At 51.9% G+C, this 18737-nt stretch overlaps 1 protein-coding gene across 1 annotated transcript; it reads right to left on the bottom strand.

Moving 5' to 3' along the window:
• Positions 1–1947: 1947 nt before the first annotated feature.
• Positions 1948–14587, bottom strand: UNC119B (unc-119 lipid binding chaperone B). Its single transcript, XM_028528821.2, has 5 exons — positions 14297–14587; positions 11223–11336; positions 8978–9089; positions 8683–8855; positions 1948–6426 (listed from the first exon to the last, which is right to left on the bottom strand). The coding sequence occupies exons 1-5, from the start codon at positions 14538–14540 to the stop codon at positions 6314–6316; spliced, it is 756 nt and encodes a 251-aa protein (XP_028384622.1). The 5' UTR covers positions 14541–14587; the 3' UTR covers positions 1948–6313.
• Between the last annotated feature and the right edge of the window lie 4150 nt (positions 14588–18737).

Genomic DNA, 18737 nt, shown 5'->3' with positions numbered 1-18737 from the left:
AAATGGTCTTCTGCCACCCTTCCACCATGTGAGGACACGTCAAGAAGACACCAAATTTGCTGGTGCTTTGATCGGGAACTCCTCAGCCTCTACAACTGGGAAGTAAATTTCTGTTATTAAAAAATTTTTTTTTGTCTTCTGCCAAAATCTTCCTCTATTTCCTGGAGATCAGTCAAAAGATACAGCAAAGTTGTTAATATGTTACCTCTTATTTAAAAGAAAGGCTTAGGCCCTAGCTGGTGTAGCTCAGTGGATTGAGCGCAGGCCTGTGAATCAAACGGTTGCCAGTTTGATTCCCAGTCAGGGCACATGCTTGGGTTGCGGGCCACGTCCCCAGTGGGGGGCATGTAAAAGGCAACCACACACTGATGTTTTTCTCTCTCTCCTTTCCTTCTCCTCTCTAAAAAAAATAAAATTTTAAGATTTTATTTTTTAAAAGATTTTATTTTTAAAGAGGGAAGGCAGGGAGAAAGAGAGAGAGAGAGAGAGAGAGAGAGAGAGAAACATCAATGTGTGGTTGCTGGGGGTCATGGCCTGCAACCCAGGCATGTGCCCTGACTGGGAATCAAACTTGCGATGCCTGGTTCGCAGCCCGTGCTCAATCCACTGAGCCACGCCAGCCAGGGCAAATAAAGTTATTTTTTTAAAAAATGAAAGGCTTAGCCCTGGCTGGTGTGGCTCAGTGGATTGAGTGCTGGCCTGCAAACCAAAGGATTGCCAGTTTGATCCCAACCAGGGCACATGCCTGGGTTGTGGGCCAGGTCCCCAGCTGGGGCACGTGAGAAGCAACCACACATTGTTTCTCCCCTCTCTTTCTCCCTCCTTTAAAAAGAAATAATAAAACTTCAATTTAAAAGAAAGCCTCCTCTACTCCACAGTACTTTAAAGCCAAACAAATGACTGTCTTTGGCAAATGCTCCAAGGTCTTCTCCACCTTTCCATCACCCCACAGGGCCATGAGCCCTGGGGGAGGAAAGTGGGAGAGAAGTGAGTGGCCTTTATGGACAGAGGCCAATGCTTGCTGCAGGTGCCCCAGACCATTTAAACCAGATGTATTTTAAAACTGAATTGTTGCCCTGGCTGGTGTGGCTCAGTTGGTTAGAGCATCATCCTGTCACCGAAAGGTTGCAGGTCTGATTCCCTATCAGAGCACATACCTAGGCTGCGGGTTCAATCTCCAGCCTGGCTGTGTGCGACCCTGAGTCAGGACGTGCAGGAGGATCCTTGGTCCGGGCGTGGACGGGAGGGACCAATGTTTCTTTCTCGCATCAATGTTTCTCTCTCTAAAAGCAATGAAGTGCCCTCAGGTGACCATAAACGTTTCTTTTTTTTAAAATAAACTGAGTTATCTGTGACCTTAAACACTGATATACATTCCATGTGAAAGGTGTACAAGTTCTCCAGGACAGATCCAACAAGGATTGCAAGGGGCTGGGGGGGAAGAACTGGCCACAAACACCAGGGGTTTGAGGGAACTTTTTGGGGCGACAGAAATGCCTTGTATTGTGGTCGTGATGGGGGTAATAAGACTGTATACATCTGTCAACCCTCATCAAACCGTACTCTTAAACTAGGTGAATTTTACTGTAGTTAAAGCACACTTTTTAAAAGATTTATTTTTAGAGAGAGGGAGAGAAACGTTGATATGTGAGAGAAACACCCACAGGTTACTTCTTCAGGCCCCCAACCAGGGACCTTTCACTGGCAGGCTGGTGCTCAATCCACTTAGCCACACCAGCCAGGGCTTACCTTTTAAATATGCATAGAAATTTTGAATTCTCAAAAGGCCCCCAGCAATATAAAGCAAAATGATTAATGCTAAAGCCCGATACCATTCCCCAATCACCCTAAAGCAGCTCTGTTCAAACTACGTGCAGAAGGGCCACCCTGCCCCTTACCTGCTCCTCCAGCAACTGAAGGGCCCAGTCAGGAGACAAGCGAGTCACATACTGAGAAAATCTTTCTTTTATTTCTGTCTCTTGTGGCAAAATAATGTTTTATACAAATAAGTCATTTAGTTTACTTTGGGCACAAAGACAGTGAAAACTGGAATGAGGGAGAAGGCTGTGCCACAGCGGCTGGGGCTGAGCCTTGCCAGCCCCTCCCCAGCAGACCTTCGAGGCCGGTCAGCCAGCCAGCCAGCCCTGCTCCACTGTTCCCACGTGCGACCGAAAGGCGGAGACCGAAAATGTCAGTGTTGGAGGAGAGGCAGCAGGACTCCGTGGAATGTGCTACTGGGGCGTGGGAGAGACGGGTGCTGTGGCCCACACTAAGCGGTGTGAGAAGCACGCTCCCTCTCGGGAGCGGGAGGGCACCAAACCCTTCCCTTCCCTCTTCTAATGTTGTCTCTCTCCGGTTTGTTGCCCTCACTGGGTGGCACTGGGTAACCAAGTACGTAAGTTTCAGGCGCACAATCCCACAACGCAGCACCTGCACACCCCGTCCTGTCTTCTGCCCCCAGACACCTTTCTCTCTCCCGAGGCCCTGCTCCGGCCTCTGGAATGTTTCCCGAGCCTACACAGGCTGGCTGGCTCGCTCCCACCACCTCTGTAACACTAAATAAACCTGCTGTTGGAATTTGGAAAAAAGGGGGGAGGAGTTTGACAAGTACAACCCCACCAGGCACTGCATCATGGGGAGGAACTTCGGTAGTTACGTGACACATGAAACCAAACACTTTGTCCACTCCTGCCTGGGCCAAGTGGCCATTCTTCTGTTCAAATCTGGTTAAAGTGAACTGCACCACACCCCCAGTGGTCCATCCCAAAACGAGGATTGCAGCCTAAATTCCAAATACCAGAGACTGAAACTTTCAGCCTTGCCTAAAGGAACACCTTGATCTTGAACCTTTATTGTGTTTGTACAGGGCATTCCCTGTACTCATCTGTTGGTTATAACACAGTTAGCAAAACAGAAAAAACAAAAACGAATGAGGTCCTTAGGTGAAGGGGAAAGAGGAGGGAGGACAGACCAGGTCACTGGTGTTTCTCACAGTCTGTGAAAACAGAGTCACAGGAAAAACATACGTTCACAACTTCGGTGCCCCCGCATGATCTTCTGTAAAGCAAGGGAAATCCGCCCCGTGGCTCAGATGTTCTGTGACACGGAGGGCAACGTGACGGTTCAGCAGCCGGGCTCCTGCACCAGGCCAGCGGCGCCCTGTCAGGAACTCTCGTGCACCGGCAGGGAGTCTGTGCTGATTTTTAAGACAGCCGGTCCCCATTCCCCAGACCTTCTGGTGACAATGACCCCCAGAAAAAAGTGATTTTACAGAGGAAAAAGAGAGCACCCTGGGAGCCTACCAGGGCAGCAGAACAACCTACGTTAAGACTTGCCCACCCGCCCTTTAGGCACAGCCTGTTAAACCCACTCCACGGTGAGCTCCGCTTCAACTGGAAGAAGTGGCAGATTCCCCAGTCACTGCCGTTTTGAGCGTGACTACGATCGGACCCGACATTCCCAAAGCACTGCCCTTATCTGGGGATCCGAGGCCCAAGACGGTGGGTGTCTTCAGGCTGCACCACCTTCTCTGCAAGGCAACGTCGAGCTGACGCGTGTCGTTAGTTCCTCTTTACCCTTGAGAACACAGAACAAAACAAACCGGGACCATCTCTGGAGCAGCTGGGACGTCTGGGGCCAAAGGCTTCACAGGAAAAGAGAGGCTCCCTCCCAGGAGGTTCCAAGGCAGAGGGCCAAGAGCATAACAGGCGAGGAAGGGGTGCAGGCAGCGGGCCCGTGGGACCAGGAGGCACACCGTCTGCTGGAATGTGCTCCCTCTGGGAGCGGCCTCTCGGATGCCAGGCAGCTCTGAAAAGGGGGCGCAGGCTCCCGAGCGGGGAAGCTTTGTCTTCCCATCGTATCACCCACAAAATAATGGCTACCAACAGTCCAATTCCTCACTAGCATGGCTTCCTGTTCTGACTCCACTTTTGATTGGTTTAGATGCTTTCAGAGAAAGCATGACTTCCAATTCTCCCCCCAGTTCAGGTACAAAATTTCAAACTCACCCTGGTTAACACCCCAGAGTGGTAATGCTTCTCGAGATTTCCTGAGTAGCTGGACACAAGGATCCAGAGTCTCAAGTAGAGACCACCAGACCTTCAGGTGCAGAAGATGGCAAAACCCTGTGGTGCGGGGCAGTCTGAGCACTTGGCCTCAAGAAGGTCTCCAGTGAGACCAAGGCCACAGGGGAAGAGGACGCGGCACTACTCAAGCCTGCCGCTCTGCCCTGCCGGCCCTCCTCCGCACAGAGGCTAACACTGCCAGCGAGAGCCGTGGTACACAGGGCGCAGTCTGCCCTGGGGCAGTTTCAAGACACACTACTGAGCAGAGCTCTGGGCAGCTCCAGACACCACATCCTAGGTGCTTATTAAGGATCAAATAGTAGACGCTCTCCCGACTGGGCTTCTGTACAGAGGGGTTATTCTGAAGTGCGACAGAACCATGTGCTAGAGGAGCCACAATGAAAAACAGCACGGGAGCAGTGCTGATGTCCGCCGCCAGCAGGGAGGGACCGGGGCGAAGCAACCTTCCCCAGCAGCAGATGGGACAGAGCCCCGAGTAAGGCACCTGGGTTTGCAGTCGGCTCCAGTTCTGAGATGCCCCGGTCTGCAGGGTGCCCGGTGTGGCTGGATCCAGTGTTGGCACACAGGGCTAATCCAGAGCTTTCTCGGAGAGAACGCCATCAGCACCTGGCACAGCCTAGACTCCGGCCTGGCACAAAGCACTGGACCGAGGTTCAAGGCCACCCACACTCTAGAATCCAAACCAGGAGCAACACTGGTCAGTGAATACGGGGGCTCTGTGGCCGAGTGCTGGCCCCGCACGGCCTTCCTCCCAAGCACTTTGGGCAACAGCTTTCCTGTCACCGTCACTGTGACAGCAACAGTGACTATTACTACATAACTGGGACCTTCCTACAGTTATTGATACTTTCCTACGAATGCTAAATCGTGGCCACAGCAACAACCTGCAGGGAGCCTGGGCGGACCACCCACAGCTCCCGCAGTCAGACAGGCGCAGGGAGAGGAGGAGATGAGCGTGCCCCGCAAGGGCCTGAGGGTGCAGGTGCTGGGCTGTGCAAGGAGGCTCTTCTGGGAACACACCTCTCGGACTCACCCAGCTGAAACAGGCTGAGGGCCTCAGACCCCAAAAGGCTGGAGGATCAAATAGGCATTATTTAGATCAACCCGGCAGGATGGTGCTATAAACTACGTCAGTAGAAAGGCAGATAGGAAATCTACAAAGTTTTAGAGGCAAAGCCCCACCAGAAGCCACTCCTCCAGGCTGTGCTGCACAGAGAAAACCAAAAGCCTCCTTCACACAGCTGCCGGTTCGTAACTACACCAGCCCAGACACGAGCCAGGTTCACCCTGAGCGCCTGAACTGCACACTGTCACAAGTCTTAACTGTACATCACACATGCTGGGACCACCACTGACACTTTATAAAACCTCCCATAAGGGAGCCTGGAAATGGAACAAAAAAAAAAAGTACAACAACGCCTGCTCGGGCCTTGAGAGATACCACTGTTCCAAGAGCCAAACCGACACTCTATTTCCGAAGGTGCTCGAACGTCAGGAGCCCGGAGAAGCAGCGCGAGCTCATCTCTTCCCCCGAACAAGCGCAGGAAGGCACTGCCAGGCCGCCACCTCGCCGGAGCCCCAGGGGCCGGCTGAGGCTCCTGGAAGCTAGACAGGTGAGAGCACACCTCCCCAGAGAATGGACCTTTCGGTGCGGGCAGCCGTACCCAGCCCGACCGCCTCACCTCTTCGCACCACTCCCTCCCCCCACGCCCTTTCAAGTTTCTTTCCAACGGGTTTACAACTATGCACAGGCTGAGGTCAGATTGTGCTGATGGCAACACAGGAAATAAGAGGAGGTGCCTGCAAGAGGCCGACCCTGCGGCCTCCCACAGTGCTGGGAACCTACAGAAGAGCCACTCACCAGCTGGCGGGCCGGCTGGACAGCCCCAGAGACCCAGGCCGGTCAGGACAGCCAGTTGGCAGCTATGACTATGTGAAAATAAACTTTCTTTTTTATCTGGGTTCCAGAAACCTTAACCTAACCTTTTACTTTACTATACAGTACCTCTGCGACCTAAGGGGCAGGGCAAAAAGGGAGGAAAAAAACACTGGGGAAGGAAACACAGTGCTGCTTGGCACCTCTCTTGGAGCACAGGCAGCTGCCGCCCCAGCCTCGGCTTCCCGGGGCCAGGTTCCAGGCGTGCGCTGCCACACAGCAGCTTTAGCCACTTCCGTGTGCCGGGACCACGCGCCGCAGCACAGCGCCCCCCAGTCTGGGCCCGCAGCCGCTACTGGCCTCCGTTATAGGCATAATCCGCCTTGTTGTGCATTATCAGCTTGTTGTCAACAAAGTAGAAGCTGTCAGAACGGGTCTCGTAGGGGTTTTCAATCATCAGACGAACTGCAAGACATGAAAAGGAGAAAAGCAAAGACTTAATATGTGAGTCTGCCCCATGGGCTAGGTGGAAAAAAAACTCAGTATTCCCTCTAAAATTCATAAGCTGGCCCTTGCAGAAAATGTGGGTACACTCCCCCAGAACAGTGAGGTCAGAGCAGAGAGAGCCAGCCTTTGACAGCTGGAGAGAACTGGGGACCAGAGAGGGCTCGAAACTGAACATGAGGCCCTGGCTGGGTGGCTCAGGTGGTTAGAGCATTGTCCCGATACGTCAAGGTTGCAGGTTCGATCCTGGGTCAGGGCGCACACAAGAAATAACCAACAAATTCATAAATAAGTGGAAGAATACAGTGATGTATGTTTCTTTCCCTCTCTTAAACAAACAAAAGACGATACCACTTAAACACACGGATGCGATGAATCTCTGACCTCGCTCATCCCCCGCCTGGGTTCTGAGCCAGCACTCAGTGGAGTGTGCCTGCCCTTCTGCCAACACGGACTACAGCAGCTTATTCACTCAGTGTTTCTGGTCTGTGCCCCTGACACTCTGGTCCCAACACAGAAAGCTGTGCCCCACTGTGCCGCTGCCCACAGGCACCCCGGGCAACCAGAGGGGTCCTCGCGGAACGCAAGTGCAGCGGGAGAAAGGGCAAGGAGCCTTTTCCAGAAACGGCGCAGGGCATTAACTCAGAAATAATCCAGCAAAAGGTCTGTCTGTCCTGAGATCCAGATTTAAAGCTTCTGTTTGCTCGGGCAACTGCCCAGGCCTCTTTCACCATGCTGGAAAGCCAAGATAGCTGAACAGTCACTACCTCTGACCAGTTCGGAGTTAATTATTACATGCTATTTTGAGTCCCCTGGAGGAAATGCTACTGTTCAGCACAATTCTAAAAAGGTAATTGATTGTTTAAAATTTTTGAACCCACCCAGGCCAAAGTTATTTTGTTTACGTAGAATGTTGCCCTCCATACTCTTCCAGCTTATGTGGTTTCAAGAGGAAAAGTCACAGTTGCCTTGGGTAAACTTGAAATCTATTATGTTCTCTTGCAAGTCTACAGATTCCAGCCCATTTCAGGGAGCAGGGCTCAGACCACGACCCAATGCGGTCATAAACACCCCTCCCCACATCTCAGCTATCCTCGTTTTCCCGGGGACCAGCACCGCCACACTAGTAAAGAGTACCTGGTTGTCAGACTACGACAAACTTAAGGACCCACGACTGAGAAAACTAGTCAGTATAAGTAAACCCTTCCCGACAACCAAGCAAATTCTACCATTATACACAGATCCCACTCACATCCTCATTGTTCTGCAGCAATTTCCCCTCATCACTAAATGAGGAAGCGAACCTGAGAGCTAGACCAAAGTCATAGAAACTGAAAAGCCTGATCTGCCCTGGCTGGTGGGGCTCCATGGCCTGAGCACCGGCCTGCGGACCGACAAGTGCGGCCGGTTCAACTCCAAGTCACGACACCTCACGCTCGGGCTGTGGGTCAGGGTCCCCAGTTCAGGGTGCAGGGGCAACTGATGGCTGTTTCTCTCCCTCTTTTTTGCCTCTCCTTTTCCCTCTCTTTAAGAATAAATAAATATAATCTTAAAAAAAAAAGCCTGTTCTTTCCCTTTTTGAGGCCCATCTCTTCCCTCGCCCCAGCTGCTCGCTCCGGTGCCTCCCCCAATTCTTGCTCCATACGACTGCAGGATCTGCCTCCGTACGACATTGCTTCCACCGCGCTCCCCCCACTCCGCCACCTCTAGAGGCTCCCTGCTTCCTGCTGGCTCTACTCTAGTAGTCCATCTAATCAACCTTCTGCTTGCAGGGAACGGGCAAGAGGAGGTCCTCAGGCCTATGATTCCATTTCATTTAGCCCAGCGCCATGTCTAGCTGTGACTAAGGAAAAAGTTAGGAGTGCCGAGCAGATGCCGAGAACCCAGCGGGAAACCACGGCTAACAGCGGGTGGGGGAGGCGCTCTATCTCACCAGAGTCCCAGGAATTGTCCAGCCTCCTCTTATCTCCCTCAGCCACACTCTTTCCCACAGCAGGCATCTAAAAGGGATGTCCTGTGTTACTAAAACCTTCCATGCTCCCACACGGGCGGTGACAGGAGCCACAGGAAATGAGAAGCCTGGGGCCAAATGACCAGAGATGCATCATGCCACTATCTCCCTCCTCTGCAAAACGAGGGCACGGGACCAGGTGGATTTCAAGGGTCGTCCTTCTGGCCCGCGCACCTAGACTGCTGTGCCCGCCAGGGGATACGTACTGACATCCTCAGAAAGCTGGGGGAACTCATAGATATGTTCACACGTGTTCCTGCTGCTGGGGATGCAGAAGCCGAAATCAAAGTCAAAGTTTTTCAGCAAGCGCTCCCGGAAATAGTGCCGTTCGATCATCCGGAAGTTCGACACAGGTTTGTCTCCCACAGTGAACTCCACCCTACAAAGCAAATCTCTGTGAGTCCCGCTGTGTCCCCTCCCTCCTCCCCAGCCAACCCAACAGAGAACATTCTCCCCAGCAGACACGCAGATGCCCCACCCTCCGGAAACACCGGTACTCACGTAGCCCCGACCGTCCGCAGCCGGAGAAACGCTGGTGTGAACTGGTACCGGACGAAACGCCCTGCGCTGATATCCACATCTCCCCCTTCCTCCTCGTCGTCGTCCTCGTGGTCTGAAAGTGCACAGAGGCGGGGCTTAAGGGCACCATCTCTCCGAACTGCGCAATCGGTTAACGGCACTAACACCAACAGTGGGGTGGCTGGCATTTGCTGTGCGCTTGTTACATGCCGGTCCTGTGCTACACGCTACAGAAAATCCTCACAATTGCCCTGTGAGGTGTTACTATCACTTCCATTTTACAGATCAGGAAGCGCAGGCCCAGAGAGGTGAAGTAACATGTCCCAAGTCCTCCAAACAGGGAGCAGAGACTGGAGTCCAGGCCCCTCTGGCGGAAGTCCTGGGGACCAAGCTGACGCGCTGGCCGCTAGCGGAAAGAGTGAGACCACGACAGCTGCAGCCCGTGGAGAGGCCCCCTCGGAGCGCACAGACATTTCTGACCGCAGCGAAGGCAACCCCCCCGAAGAGTTCTGTTCTTTAAATGGGAGACACTGACCTACAGCCTCGGAGTACTGTACTTCCGTGGACTAATGCCTGTTCCAGGCCACACCAGGCCCAACGGGGACCTGGGAAAGGGGGAAGCAGACTGGCAATGAACCGATGTGTGGGGCGAGAATGGGGGTCCACAAAGGTAGTGACGGTCTCTGGTCCAGTCCATTCCTGGACCCAGGAAAGATCTGCAGGATGAATCGGAAAGCCGTCCCATTGTGAACAAGGACAGTTCCCTCTAGCAGCCACCCAGCGTCCGGCAAGGGCCTTTTCTCTAGGTCTAGGCTGAACACGGGTACAACGTGAGAGGTGCTTCTAGCGTCGAACACCTCTGGCTGTGACAAGCCCAAGAGCAATGGGCCACCAGCCTGAGTAGGGCCCGCACCCAAAGACTCAGGAGGCCTGGCCCCAGCCCTGTGACCCAGACAGTCAGACCAAATCTTCTCAGACCAGGCGCAGCTGGAGGGACCGCCTCCCTGCGAGCACACTCCAAGTGAATCCAGACCCCTAAAGCCACAGACTGGGTGGTTAAACAGCAAGGCCTAGTTACAGTGTCTGAAGCTGACATTTTTGAGACAGTTCAGTTGCGTGCCGAAATGACTATTCTGAGCCCAGTTTAACTCAAATCCACACATGGGAAGTGGTCCCTGGGTCCTCGAACCATCCTGAGAACTAAGACACGAGGTTTAGGGATGTGAACGCCAGGCCCAGGAGCCAGAGCCCTGACCCTCCGCGCAAACTGAGTGCCCACAAGCTTGAGCCTTACGTGCCTCGGTCGGTACTCGATGACGCAGCATAAGGAATACTGAGTGGCGTGAGGAGACCACGGCTCTACCCTTGACAATGCAGTTAACCTGAGCTGAGACTCTCTCAAGAAAGTCTTTTGACTTAACAAATTTACAAGCTCTTTCTGATGAGAAAAGCTTTGCAGAGAGACGTTAGTATCAACCCTGTTGATACTCTGAAGGGTTATCTGTGCTGGTGTTCTAAGGACTAGCTCCAGGGGGCGCTACATCTCCAGTGATGCGCTCCGAAGACAGTGTGGTCCAGCAGCTGGGAATGAATCACCCTGCAACTGCATCACAAGCACCGGAAGGGACTATTCAAGGCTGATTTAAGGAATCCCTAGTAGATGAGTTCACAGACCCGGCTTTCTGTTCGCCCAGAAGATGGTGGAGATTAAAATCCAGACCAGGGCTTACTGGGAAACAGGAGTCACTGTCGAAAGGAAAGAGAGTGAGACGCCAGGTGAAACCGCCTCCTGATCTGGACTGGAATGCGCAGTATCACCTTTCTAGAGCGTCCGCAAGACTCAAGGCTCTAGAGTTGTTCTCGTGACAGTTTAATTTCAAGGATTCCTTTCCTAAGTGAGGGCAACATGGTAAGCTGACAGAGCACAGGACCTTAGGAAAGTCACTTGGAAATTCTAGGCCTGTTCCCTTTATCTGTAAAAGGGAGAGAGTAACTCCCCCCAGAGGCGTGAGGGTGACACGAGTGGAGGGAAACAGAAGGCTGTGGAACACAGTCACCTGCACCAACAGCGGCCTCCCAACACAGCCTCACACCAGCACGCCCGGCAGCCGTGGCTTCGGGAAGAGGTCACGGAAGTAGGACACGCCGAGTCCATGACACAGGATGCGGCGGCACACAAAAACTCAAGCTCCGAAGGCCTTGTGCCTGTCACAATACAGAGGCCTACCTGAAACACAAGGTTTGGCGATCTCAAAAAGCACGGTCCCTGTCTCCAGGTCTCGAATTTTGAAGCGGGTGAAATCAATACTGTAGATGTTGTCTTCCGGTTTACACAAATAATCTGAAAACGAGAGCGAGAAAGATCAGTGCCGTCAACTAATTCTCCAAAACGACCATTCATTCATTTCTCAAGTTTTGAAGCAAACTCAGGGATTTTTTTCTTACACAATTCACTTGAGATATATACAAAAAAATTTCTTATGTTATAAGCAAAAGTTGTATGTGAAGAGAACTAGGGGATCCAAGAAAAAAAAAACCACCATAGATGTGGTACGGATAAAAGATTATTATAACACTTTTAGAAACAGGAGTAAAAAAAGATTTCTTTGGAAACACCTCAAAAATGGCGTACAAACTATTCATGATCTACCAACTTGGATGTCACGAATGAGAATTTTTTTACAATTCATTTTAAAATACCTACGCTAATCTTATGGCTAACACAGCACTTGTTTGCCAGAGTACCACACAGCAGAGATCAGTAAGCTTTTTCTGCAATGGGCCAGGTCACAAACAATGAGGCTTTGCAGCCACTCAGGCTCTGTCGCAGCTACTCAGCTCTGTCACTTAGTGCAGAAGCAGCCACAGACCACACGTACGTGAGTGAGCATGGCTGTACTGGAGTAAAACTATTTATGGACACTGATGTATACATTTTATAGAACCACGTGTTGCAAGACATTCCTTCCCTGCTCCCCAACTCTTTAAAATGGAAGAACCATTTTTAGCTTGTGGGTTATACAAAATCAAGTGGCCAGATGGTGGGCCACACCTACACAGGTGGCAGGGCAGATTTGGTGGTGAGGGTATTAGGCCAAAGTGAAGTAAAGCCCACAACGACCAGAGCAGCTACTCAAAATAGTATCTATAGATCACAGAAAATGTCACGGATTTCTTTCTGCAGTAACTCCTGACAGCATCTTCTGCACAACTCACTGGGTCACTTCATCTTATTTCACCTGTTTGTTAGTTGTTTCATGTTTTACCAGCTGTCTCTCCATCCAGTAAGATGGCAAACTTGAGAGCTGCTGGTTATTCTGTGACTCCTAGGAAGGCTGAAATCAGGTCCGTACTTTTAGAGGGCACTCGCTGAATAACCTGCTCCCGTGTCCGGTGGGGCTCCAGGGGCTGGACATCCTCCTGCCAGCCCAAAGCTGGCCAGTTCGATTCCCGGGGTCAGGTCACAGGCCTGGGTTGCAGGCCAGGTCACCAGTTGCGGAGCGTGAAAGAGGCACAACGATGTTTCTCTCCCTCTGTTCCCCTCTCTCTAAAAATAACTAAAATTTTAAAAAAAGATTTTATTTATTTTTTTAGACAGAGGGAAAGGAAGGGAGAAAGAGAGGGAGAGAAACATCAATGTGTGGCTGCCTCTCAGGCGCCCCCAACTAAGGACCTGGCCGGCAACCCCGGCATGTACCCTGACTAGGAATGAACCAGCAAACCTTTGGTTTGCAGGCCCGGCACTCAATCCACTGAGCCACACCAGCCATGGCTAAAAATCTTTAAAATAAATAAACAATTTGCTAAAGGAGAACAGAGTTTAAGAAGAGTAACAAAATCCAAAGGTCACCAAGCTCTGACCTGTGGCTTTCTCCAGTGAGCTGCAGAGCACCGACCCCAAGCTGCCACACAGCACCTGAGTGTCTACCAAGACTGCTGCTCAGGCCGGGCCTGGGACCGGCCTAATTCACCCTTGATATCAGGATAAGGCATGAGGTTAAAAAGACCAGGCGATGAGCACTTCTCTACTTTCAGAGTCAGAACAGAGGCAGCTTTTTCACGTTTCAATGAAAGTGAACAGCAAGACCTTCTGAAGATATACTCAGGCATGCAAAGGCCAGTCCCAACCCAAAAGAGTGATGAAAAACGGGAAATCAAAATACCCAGAATCGAATTACAACTATTTTAGGAGATGGGAATTTCCTTTTATACAGTCTGGACAAAGGCCCCCCCCCAATCCCCAAATCACTGGGGCAGCCACCTGCTGCCCGAAGTACCAATAAGCAGCCCCGGGCTGAAGACTAAAGCGACTCAGCAGGTAGTACTACTACAGCAGCCTCAGATCCGCGGCGGGAGAGCTGGTGTTGCAGGGGCAGAAGGCTGGAGGGGTGGGGGAGGGGCAGGGCAAGCAGGGCCTAACCAGGTGACTGTAAACTCTCGCAGGGAAGTAACAAGAGAAAGGACATCACATCAGGGCTCGGCGTGGAAGAAAACAGGAAAAGAGGAAGAGATCCGGGTTAGGCGGTGGGCAATGTATTTCTTCCCACCCTCCCTTATATCAGTGAAAAGGTGTAGGATGGTTACATTTTTCTGCCAGAAACGCATTTCTGAAACTCTAACGTAATTCTTAATTCACTCGAACAAGTGTCAAAAGCAGGATTACATTGAAGATACTGTGCAAAAACGGAAACTTTGTTACTATTTTTAAGCTGTGGTACTGTTCTAAATTTGCATGAAATGCCCCGACAATGTGTTTGAGGAAGGAAGAGCCCACCTGCACACAAAGGGGCAACGCTTGCGGCCACAAGGGGTGGGGGGCCGAGGCTGGCTGGGAAGGGGGGAGGGGCTGGCAGGGGCCGCACGGAGGGAAACGCAGAGAAAGCAGGTAGGGTCTGGGCTGCGGGAGCTGCGAGGAAGCAGCGTGAGGCGGCCGGCTAAGCGGGAACTTCACCGATGGCTGGGGGGCTCCCAGGATGGGGGGTCTGGAGGCTGCGGTTAAGCTAAGGGGTCCCCTACGCAAGCAAGTCCAGCTGAGAGGGGGAACGGCCCAGCCCGAACCGCGGACAGGCTCAGGTGGATGCGGGCAAGCTCAAGAGGAACCCATTCCCACCCCCGCCTAGGTGGCGGTGGGGAGCGCAGGCCCGACCCGACGGCGCTGGGGACAGCGCGGCCTGGTGGGCCGGAGGGGAAGGTGGCAGGGCGGACCCCGGGCCGGTCGAGCGGCGAGCGGCCGGCTGCACCGCAAACTGCAAGGGGCCCGAGTCCCAGCGCAGGGGAAGGCGCGGCCGGCCCCGCACTCACTCTCGGTGACCCGGCTGAGGCGCAGGACGTGCTCGGGCCGGATGGCGTCCAGGGCCAGCAGCTCCTGCTCCGTGACCGCTGCCCCGAGGCCGTCGTCGGCTGCGTGGTGGGGCGCCTGCCGCCGCGCCTTGAGCCGGTTCAGGACGCCGCCGCCTGCCTTCTTCTTCTCGTCCTTGTTAGCCACCAGCCCCCGGGCCCCAGCCGTCGACCCCGCGCCCGCCGCCTTCGGGTTCGAGCCGCTCATCGCTCCGCCGCCAAGATGGCCGCCGCCTCCAGGGCGCCGTAACTATGGAGAGCGGGGGCGGGGCCGGGCGGACCCCCCGGAGGGGCGAGGCGGGGCCGGCGGGCAACGGCGGCCGCCCTGCGCCAGCTCTGTTCCAGCCAGGTGGTGGGCACTGGGCGTGTCTGCGAACTTAATACCTCATAGCCGATCAGGTCCCCAAAGTCACCCCGGATGTTTTTTTAAAATACCTCGCACGGTCAAATGACTGTAACACAAGTTGTGGACAAGGCCTCTTGAGAAAATGTGTTTTTTTTTTAAGATTTTATTTATTTTTTTAGACAGGGGAGGGAGGGAGAGAGAGAGAGAAACATCAATGTGCGGTTGCTGGGGGTCATGGCCTGCAACTCAGGCATGTGCCCTGACTGGGAATCAAACCTGCAATACTTTGGTTCGCAGCCCGCGATCAATCCACTGAGCTACGCCAGCCAGGGCGAGAAAATGTTTTTAAATCTGTAGCACACAAAAGTTAAAACAGTACTTGCTATGCAAAGGCAGCTTTCCAATTAGATTGTCATTGCCAACCCCTACTGTGCCAGACTTCAGGCTAGACACTGGGCTGGGCTACACGGAATATAAAATGAAGGAGGTTAAGGATTTGAGTCTGCCTTATTCACCACTGTATTGGGTAATGGGTTCCCAGCAGTGATTACTGATTGGATGAATGAATGAGAGAAGGAAAGCCCTGCTATGGAGAAGTTCCCAGTTTGTTGGGGAAGACTGTGAAGTACCTAATTCATCACGTGGCCCTTCCTCTGGGCCAGCCCAGTAAGTATGAACCAGGGGACAAACCAGAGTGTTGACGGCTTTCAGAGGTACATACAGCAAAGGCGCTTACCTGAGTGCACGGGAGGGGGCTGGGGGATCAGGAAGAGGCTTCACAGGAGTGACCTCTGCACTGAACCTTGGAAGTTAACCATGATTTCACCGATGGGAGGTAGGTAGGGGGTGGAGGGAGGCTGCCCTCTCACGGCACAAGTGGCTCCTTCTCTAGGCATTCTGGATGCACACTCTTCCGTGTTGGACGCCTGGGCCTGACTGATGCGGTGTGCCTGCCAGGTCTGGCTTCGCCTCCCAGTCAGACAGGCCAGAGTGAAACTCCCCCCTCCTGCACCATCAGCCTCAGGACTTGCTGGGTCCCTCTCACCTGATGGGAGGAGCTTGGGAGGGGTTGACAGGCCTCGCCTGGTTCCTGGACAAAATCCCGACTTTACTCCAGTCCAGCTGCCCAGCCTGGTGGGACAGTGTGTGGCTAAGTCACTATCTAAATGCTGTCCTGTCTCTGAGAGGTTACCACTGAGCAGCACTTACCAAACCATTCAGGACATTTTAATAGAGGTATAGAAAGAATGAAAGTCTCGCGCTTTGCAAACAACTCTTTTTAAACCACTCAGCAGTGAGTGGTTACTGAAAATGTTTCAAAACCTGTAATATGTTCCTTGATAGTGAATCACCAAGAGGGGGTTTCCTACACAGCCCCTTCCCACTCATTTGCTCCCTGGACCTTTGTTCTCAGGGCACCAGGACCAGAGTTACCTGGACCCCAGCTTTTCTCTAAGAATGGCAACAAGCATACTAACCCCTCTTCCTGCAATTCCACATCCAGGAACTCAGCCTACAAGTAAGCATGAATATTTTTACTGCAGGACCATCTGTAGCATTTAAAAAATTATCAGTTGTATTTAAGTTATGCAACTGTTAAAAGAATGAGATCCATGTGTATGGACTAGTATGGAGAGGTCTCAAAGCTATATACTAAGAGGGGCAGGAAAACAGAATCTCATTTGTTTAAAATTAAAAAGCATATAAATATGCAGATGTGCATTTAGAACTGCAAAGGAAGGGGTTTAGATAGACACGAGTGTTCACCACGGTTCCCTCTGGGACGGAGAGTATCAGAAGGCTAGAAGGGACTACAGGGGGTCTATTCATTGGTGACACTATTTAGAGCTACTTCCCTACTGTTTCATTGCAACAAGCATGTGATCAGGGCTGCTGGTGTATTTTTATATATATACATAAAAAATCTCTGGATCTATTTCTGGAAGGCAGAGGCTAAGCCTTATTTTCTCCCCAAATTGAAAGCAACCTCAATCTCAATCACTTTTTTCTGTTCAAAGAAAAAAATAAATAAATCCTGCCCTCCAAGGGACTTGGGGCCCGTCCTCTCTCTAGTTATTTATTCATGAATTGCGGTTAAAAGGAGAAGACGGCGTGTTTAAGAAAACAGAAAACACACAAAAAGAGAAAATGTGTTTACCTATCACCTTTTTAAAAAGGAGTGGGGAAAATTCGGACTGTAACTTCCACTCTTCCTAAGGTATGTCAAAAGGCTCTTTTTTAAAAAGTGTTCTTATGCAGCACTTAATCATTTGATAACATTGTTCATGATCTGGAAGACAAATTATATACGTTGTAAATGTGTAAATTAAGAAATAAAGATGAATGCAAAAAAAAGGTAAAAATTAAAAAAAAATTTTGGAAAGTACACACACTAACACCCCATTTGAAGGAAAAAGGACAACTGCTATTTACCACATTCAATCATGACCCCGAGGCTCCCCAGGGGTAGACCTGGGAGGACCGGAGGAGAAAGGCTGGCGTCCCGTTCACCCGGCTGGGTGCTCTGCCCAGCCAGTCCCCCTCTCTTCACCGGTTCTTCTGTCACCGTGAGAGGTGTGACGGTGCCTGTTTTCCAGGGCAGTCCCAGAGCAGCCAGGCAGCCCGCCTCGAATCAGGCCAGGCAGGTGGGGCCCAGAGCTGGTGCAGCCAAGAGAAGCAAGATTATCGAGGGGATTTTTCTGCAGAGGCTGGAAAGTTCAGGCGCCCCTCCTACTGCCTCCCTGAGGACGGCGGGCGCATGCGGCATCTGCATCAGCGTCAATGGTTCCTGGCTGGGGCTGCGGGCCTTGCCGGCTGGATCTGAGAGCGAGGATTCCCCTAGTGCCCGAGTCACTTCTTTCCCTGACGGAGGGCTGTTCTGAAAACGCATGCATTTATAATTTATATGCCGCCTGTTTCCAAAAAGGATTTCTGGCTTATTCCAAAGTCATCGCACAAGACTGGTGAGTGAAAATTCATGCAGCCTTGTCCGGGGCAGCACTTTCAAAATTGTAAATGAATGTACCGTCTGATCCAGTAATTCTGTGATGGATTCCTAAAGAAACACTTGCACACGTGCAGAGTAATTACATGTTTAAATATATAGAAACGTGTATGTGTAACAAAAGACACACACCAAACTCACCTGTACTGCCCTCCAGGGACTGGAGTAGTGGGAATGAGAAAGATGAGTTTTCACACTTTGCACCCCATGTAATTTTTTTCTAAATGCACTTACACATTTTGTATCACTAATTCTTAAAAGGTCACTTTCTTTTTCAGAGCAAGAACATTATAAACCTCCATGTAAAATGTCACCCAGCTTCTTTGGTTATCCACATTCAAAGGTTGCTTTTTAAAGAGTACATCCTGGCATTAAGAGCACAGGCTTTGTTGTTAGACGGAGCTGAGTTCCAGTCCTCAGTCTGTCATTTATCCCCTCTGAGCCTTTGTCTCATTTATAAGTCAGGCTAGTCCCACGTCTTCCCTAGAGGTGTGAAGAGGATATTAAAAAAAAGCAATAAAAGCCCGAGGCTAGTGCCAGGGACAGCATCTGATGGTCACTGAGGCAATGTATTTAAGGGGCCTCTCTCCCCAGGGCCCCTCTGCCGAGGGCAGGTGCACGAGACGGGGAGAAGCCACAGCGCTGGACGGGACGGTGCAGTGACTGCAAAGAACACTCAGTCAGAGCTAGGAGGAAGCCAGCTGGGGACTAGGCCTTGAGGAAGCCATAGGTGGATTCCAGTGGAAGCTGTGAGGAAACCCAGGAGGGTCAGTCTTAGTACAAGGCCAAAGCCAACGCCAGTGGGTTATTTTTTACTGCCACAAGTGGCTGGCGACAAACCAAGCAGTCACCTCCTGGGCCAGAGGGGCAGTGAGGTGCCATTTAGCTCAGGCGGCAGCTGCAGAGCAGCGGCCCGCTCCTGCGCCTCCCCGCTCCACCTCCCTTCTGCCCTTGACCCCTCACCACTGCTGTGGCAACAGTTTTCCAGTAAATGCTGGAAAAAACGCATCTCTCTTCCTCTGTGGGGGATGGAGGCGGGGGATGACACTGAGTGT

This window comes from Phyllostomus discolor, chromosome 13 (assembly GCF_004126475.2).
Source record: "Phyllostomus discolor isolate MPI-MPIP mPhyDis1 chromosome 13, mPhyDis1.pri.v3, whole genome shotgun sequence".
NCBI classification, from domain to species: Eukaryota; Metazoa; Chordata; class Mammalia; order Chiroptera; family Phyllostomidae; genus Phyllostomus; species Phyllostomus discolor.
This window is presented reverse-complemented; position numbering and strand designations above follow the sequence as displayed.

Excerpts from the sequence above, each read along its gene's own strand:
- UNC119B (XM_028528821.2), bottom strand. The coding sequence starts at position 14,540 with ATGAGCGGCTCGAACCCGAAGGCGGCGGGCGCGGGGTCGACGGCTGGG. Across the intron at positions 11,337-14,296 it reads CCTCAGCCGGGTCACCGAGA|ATTATTTGTGTAAACCGGAA; the intron begins GTGAGTGCGGGG and ends TCTCGTTTTCAG. Across the intron at positions 9,090-11,222 it reads CGCCAAACCTTGTGTTTCAG|ACCACGAGGACGACGACGAG; the intron begins GTAGGCCTCTGT and ends GTGCACTTTCAG.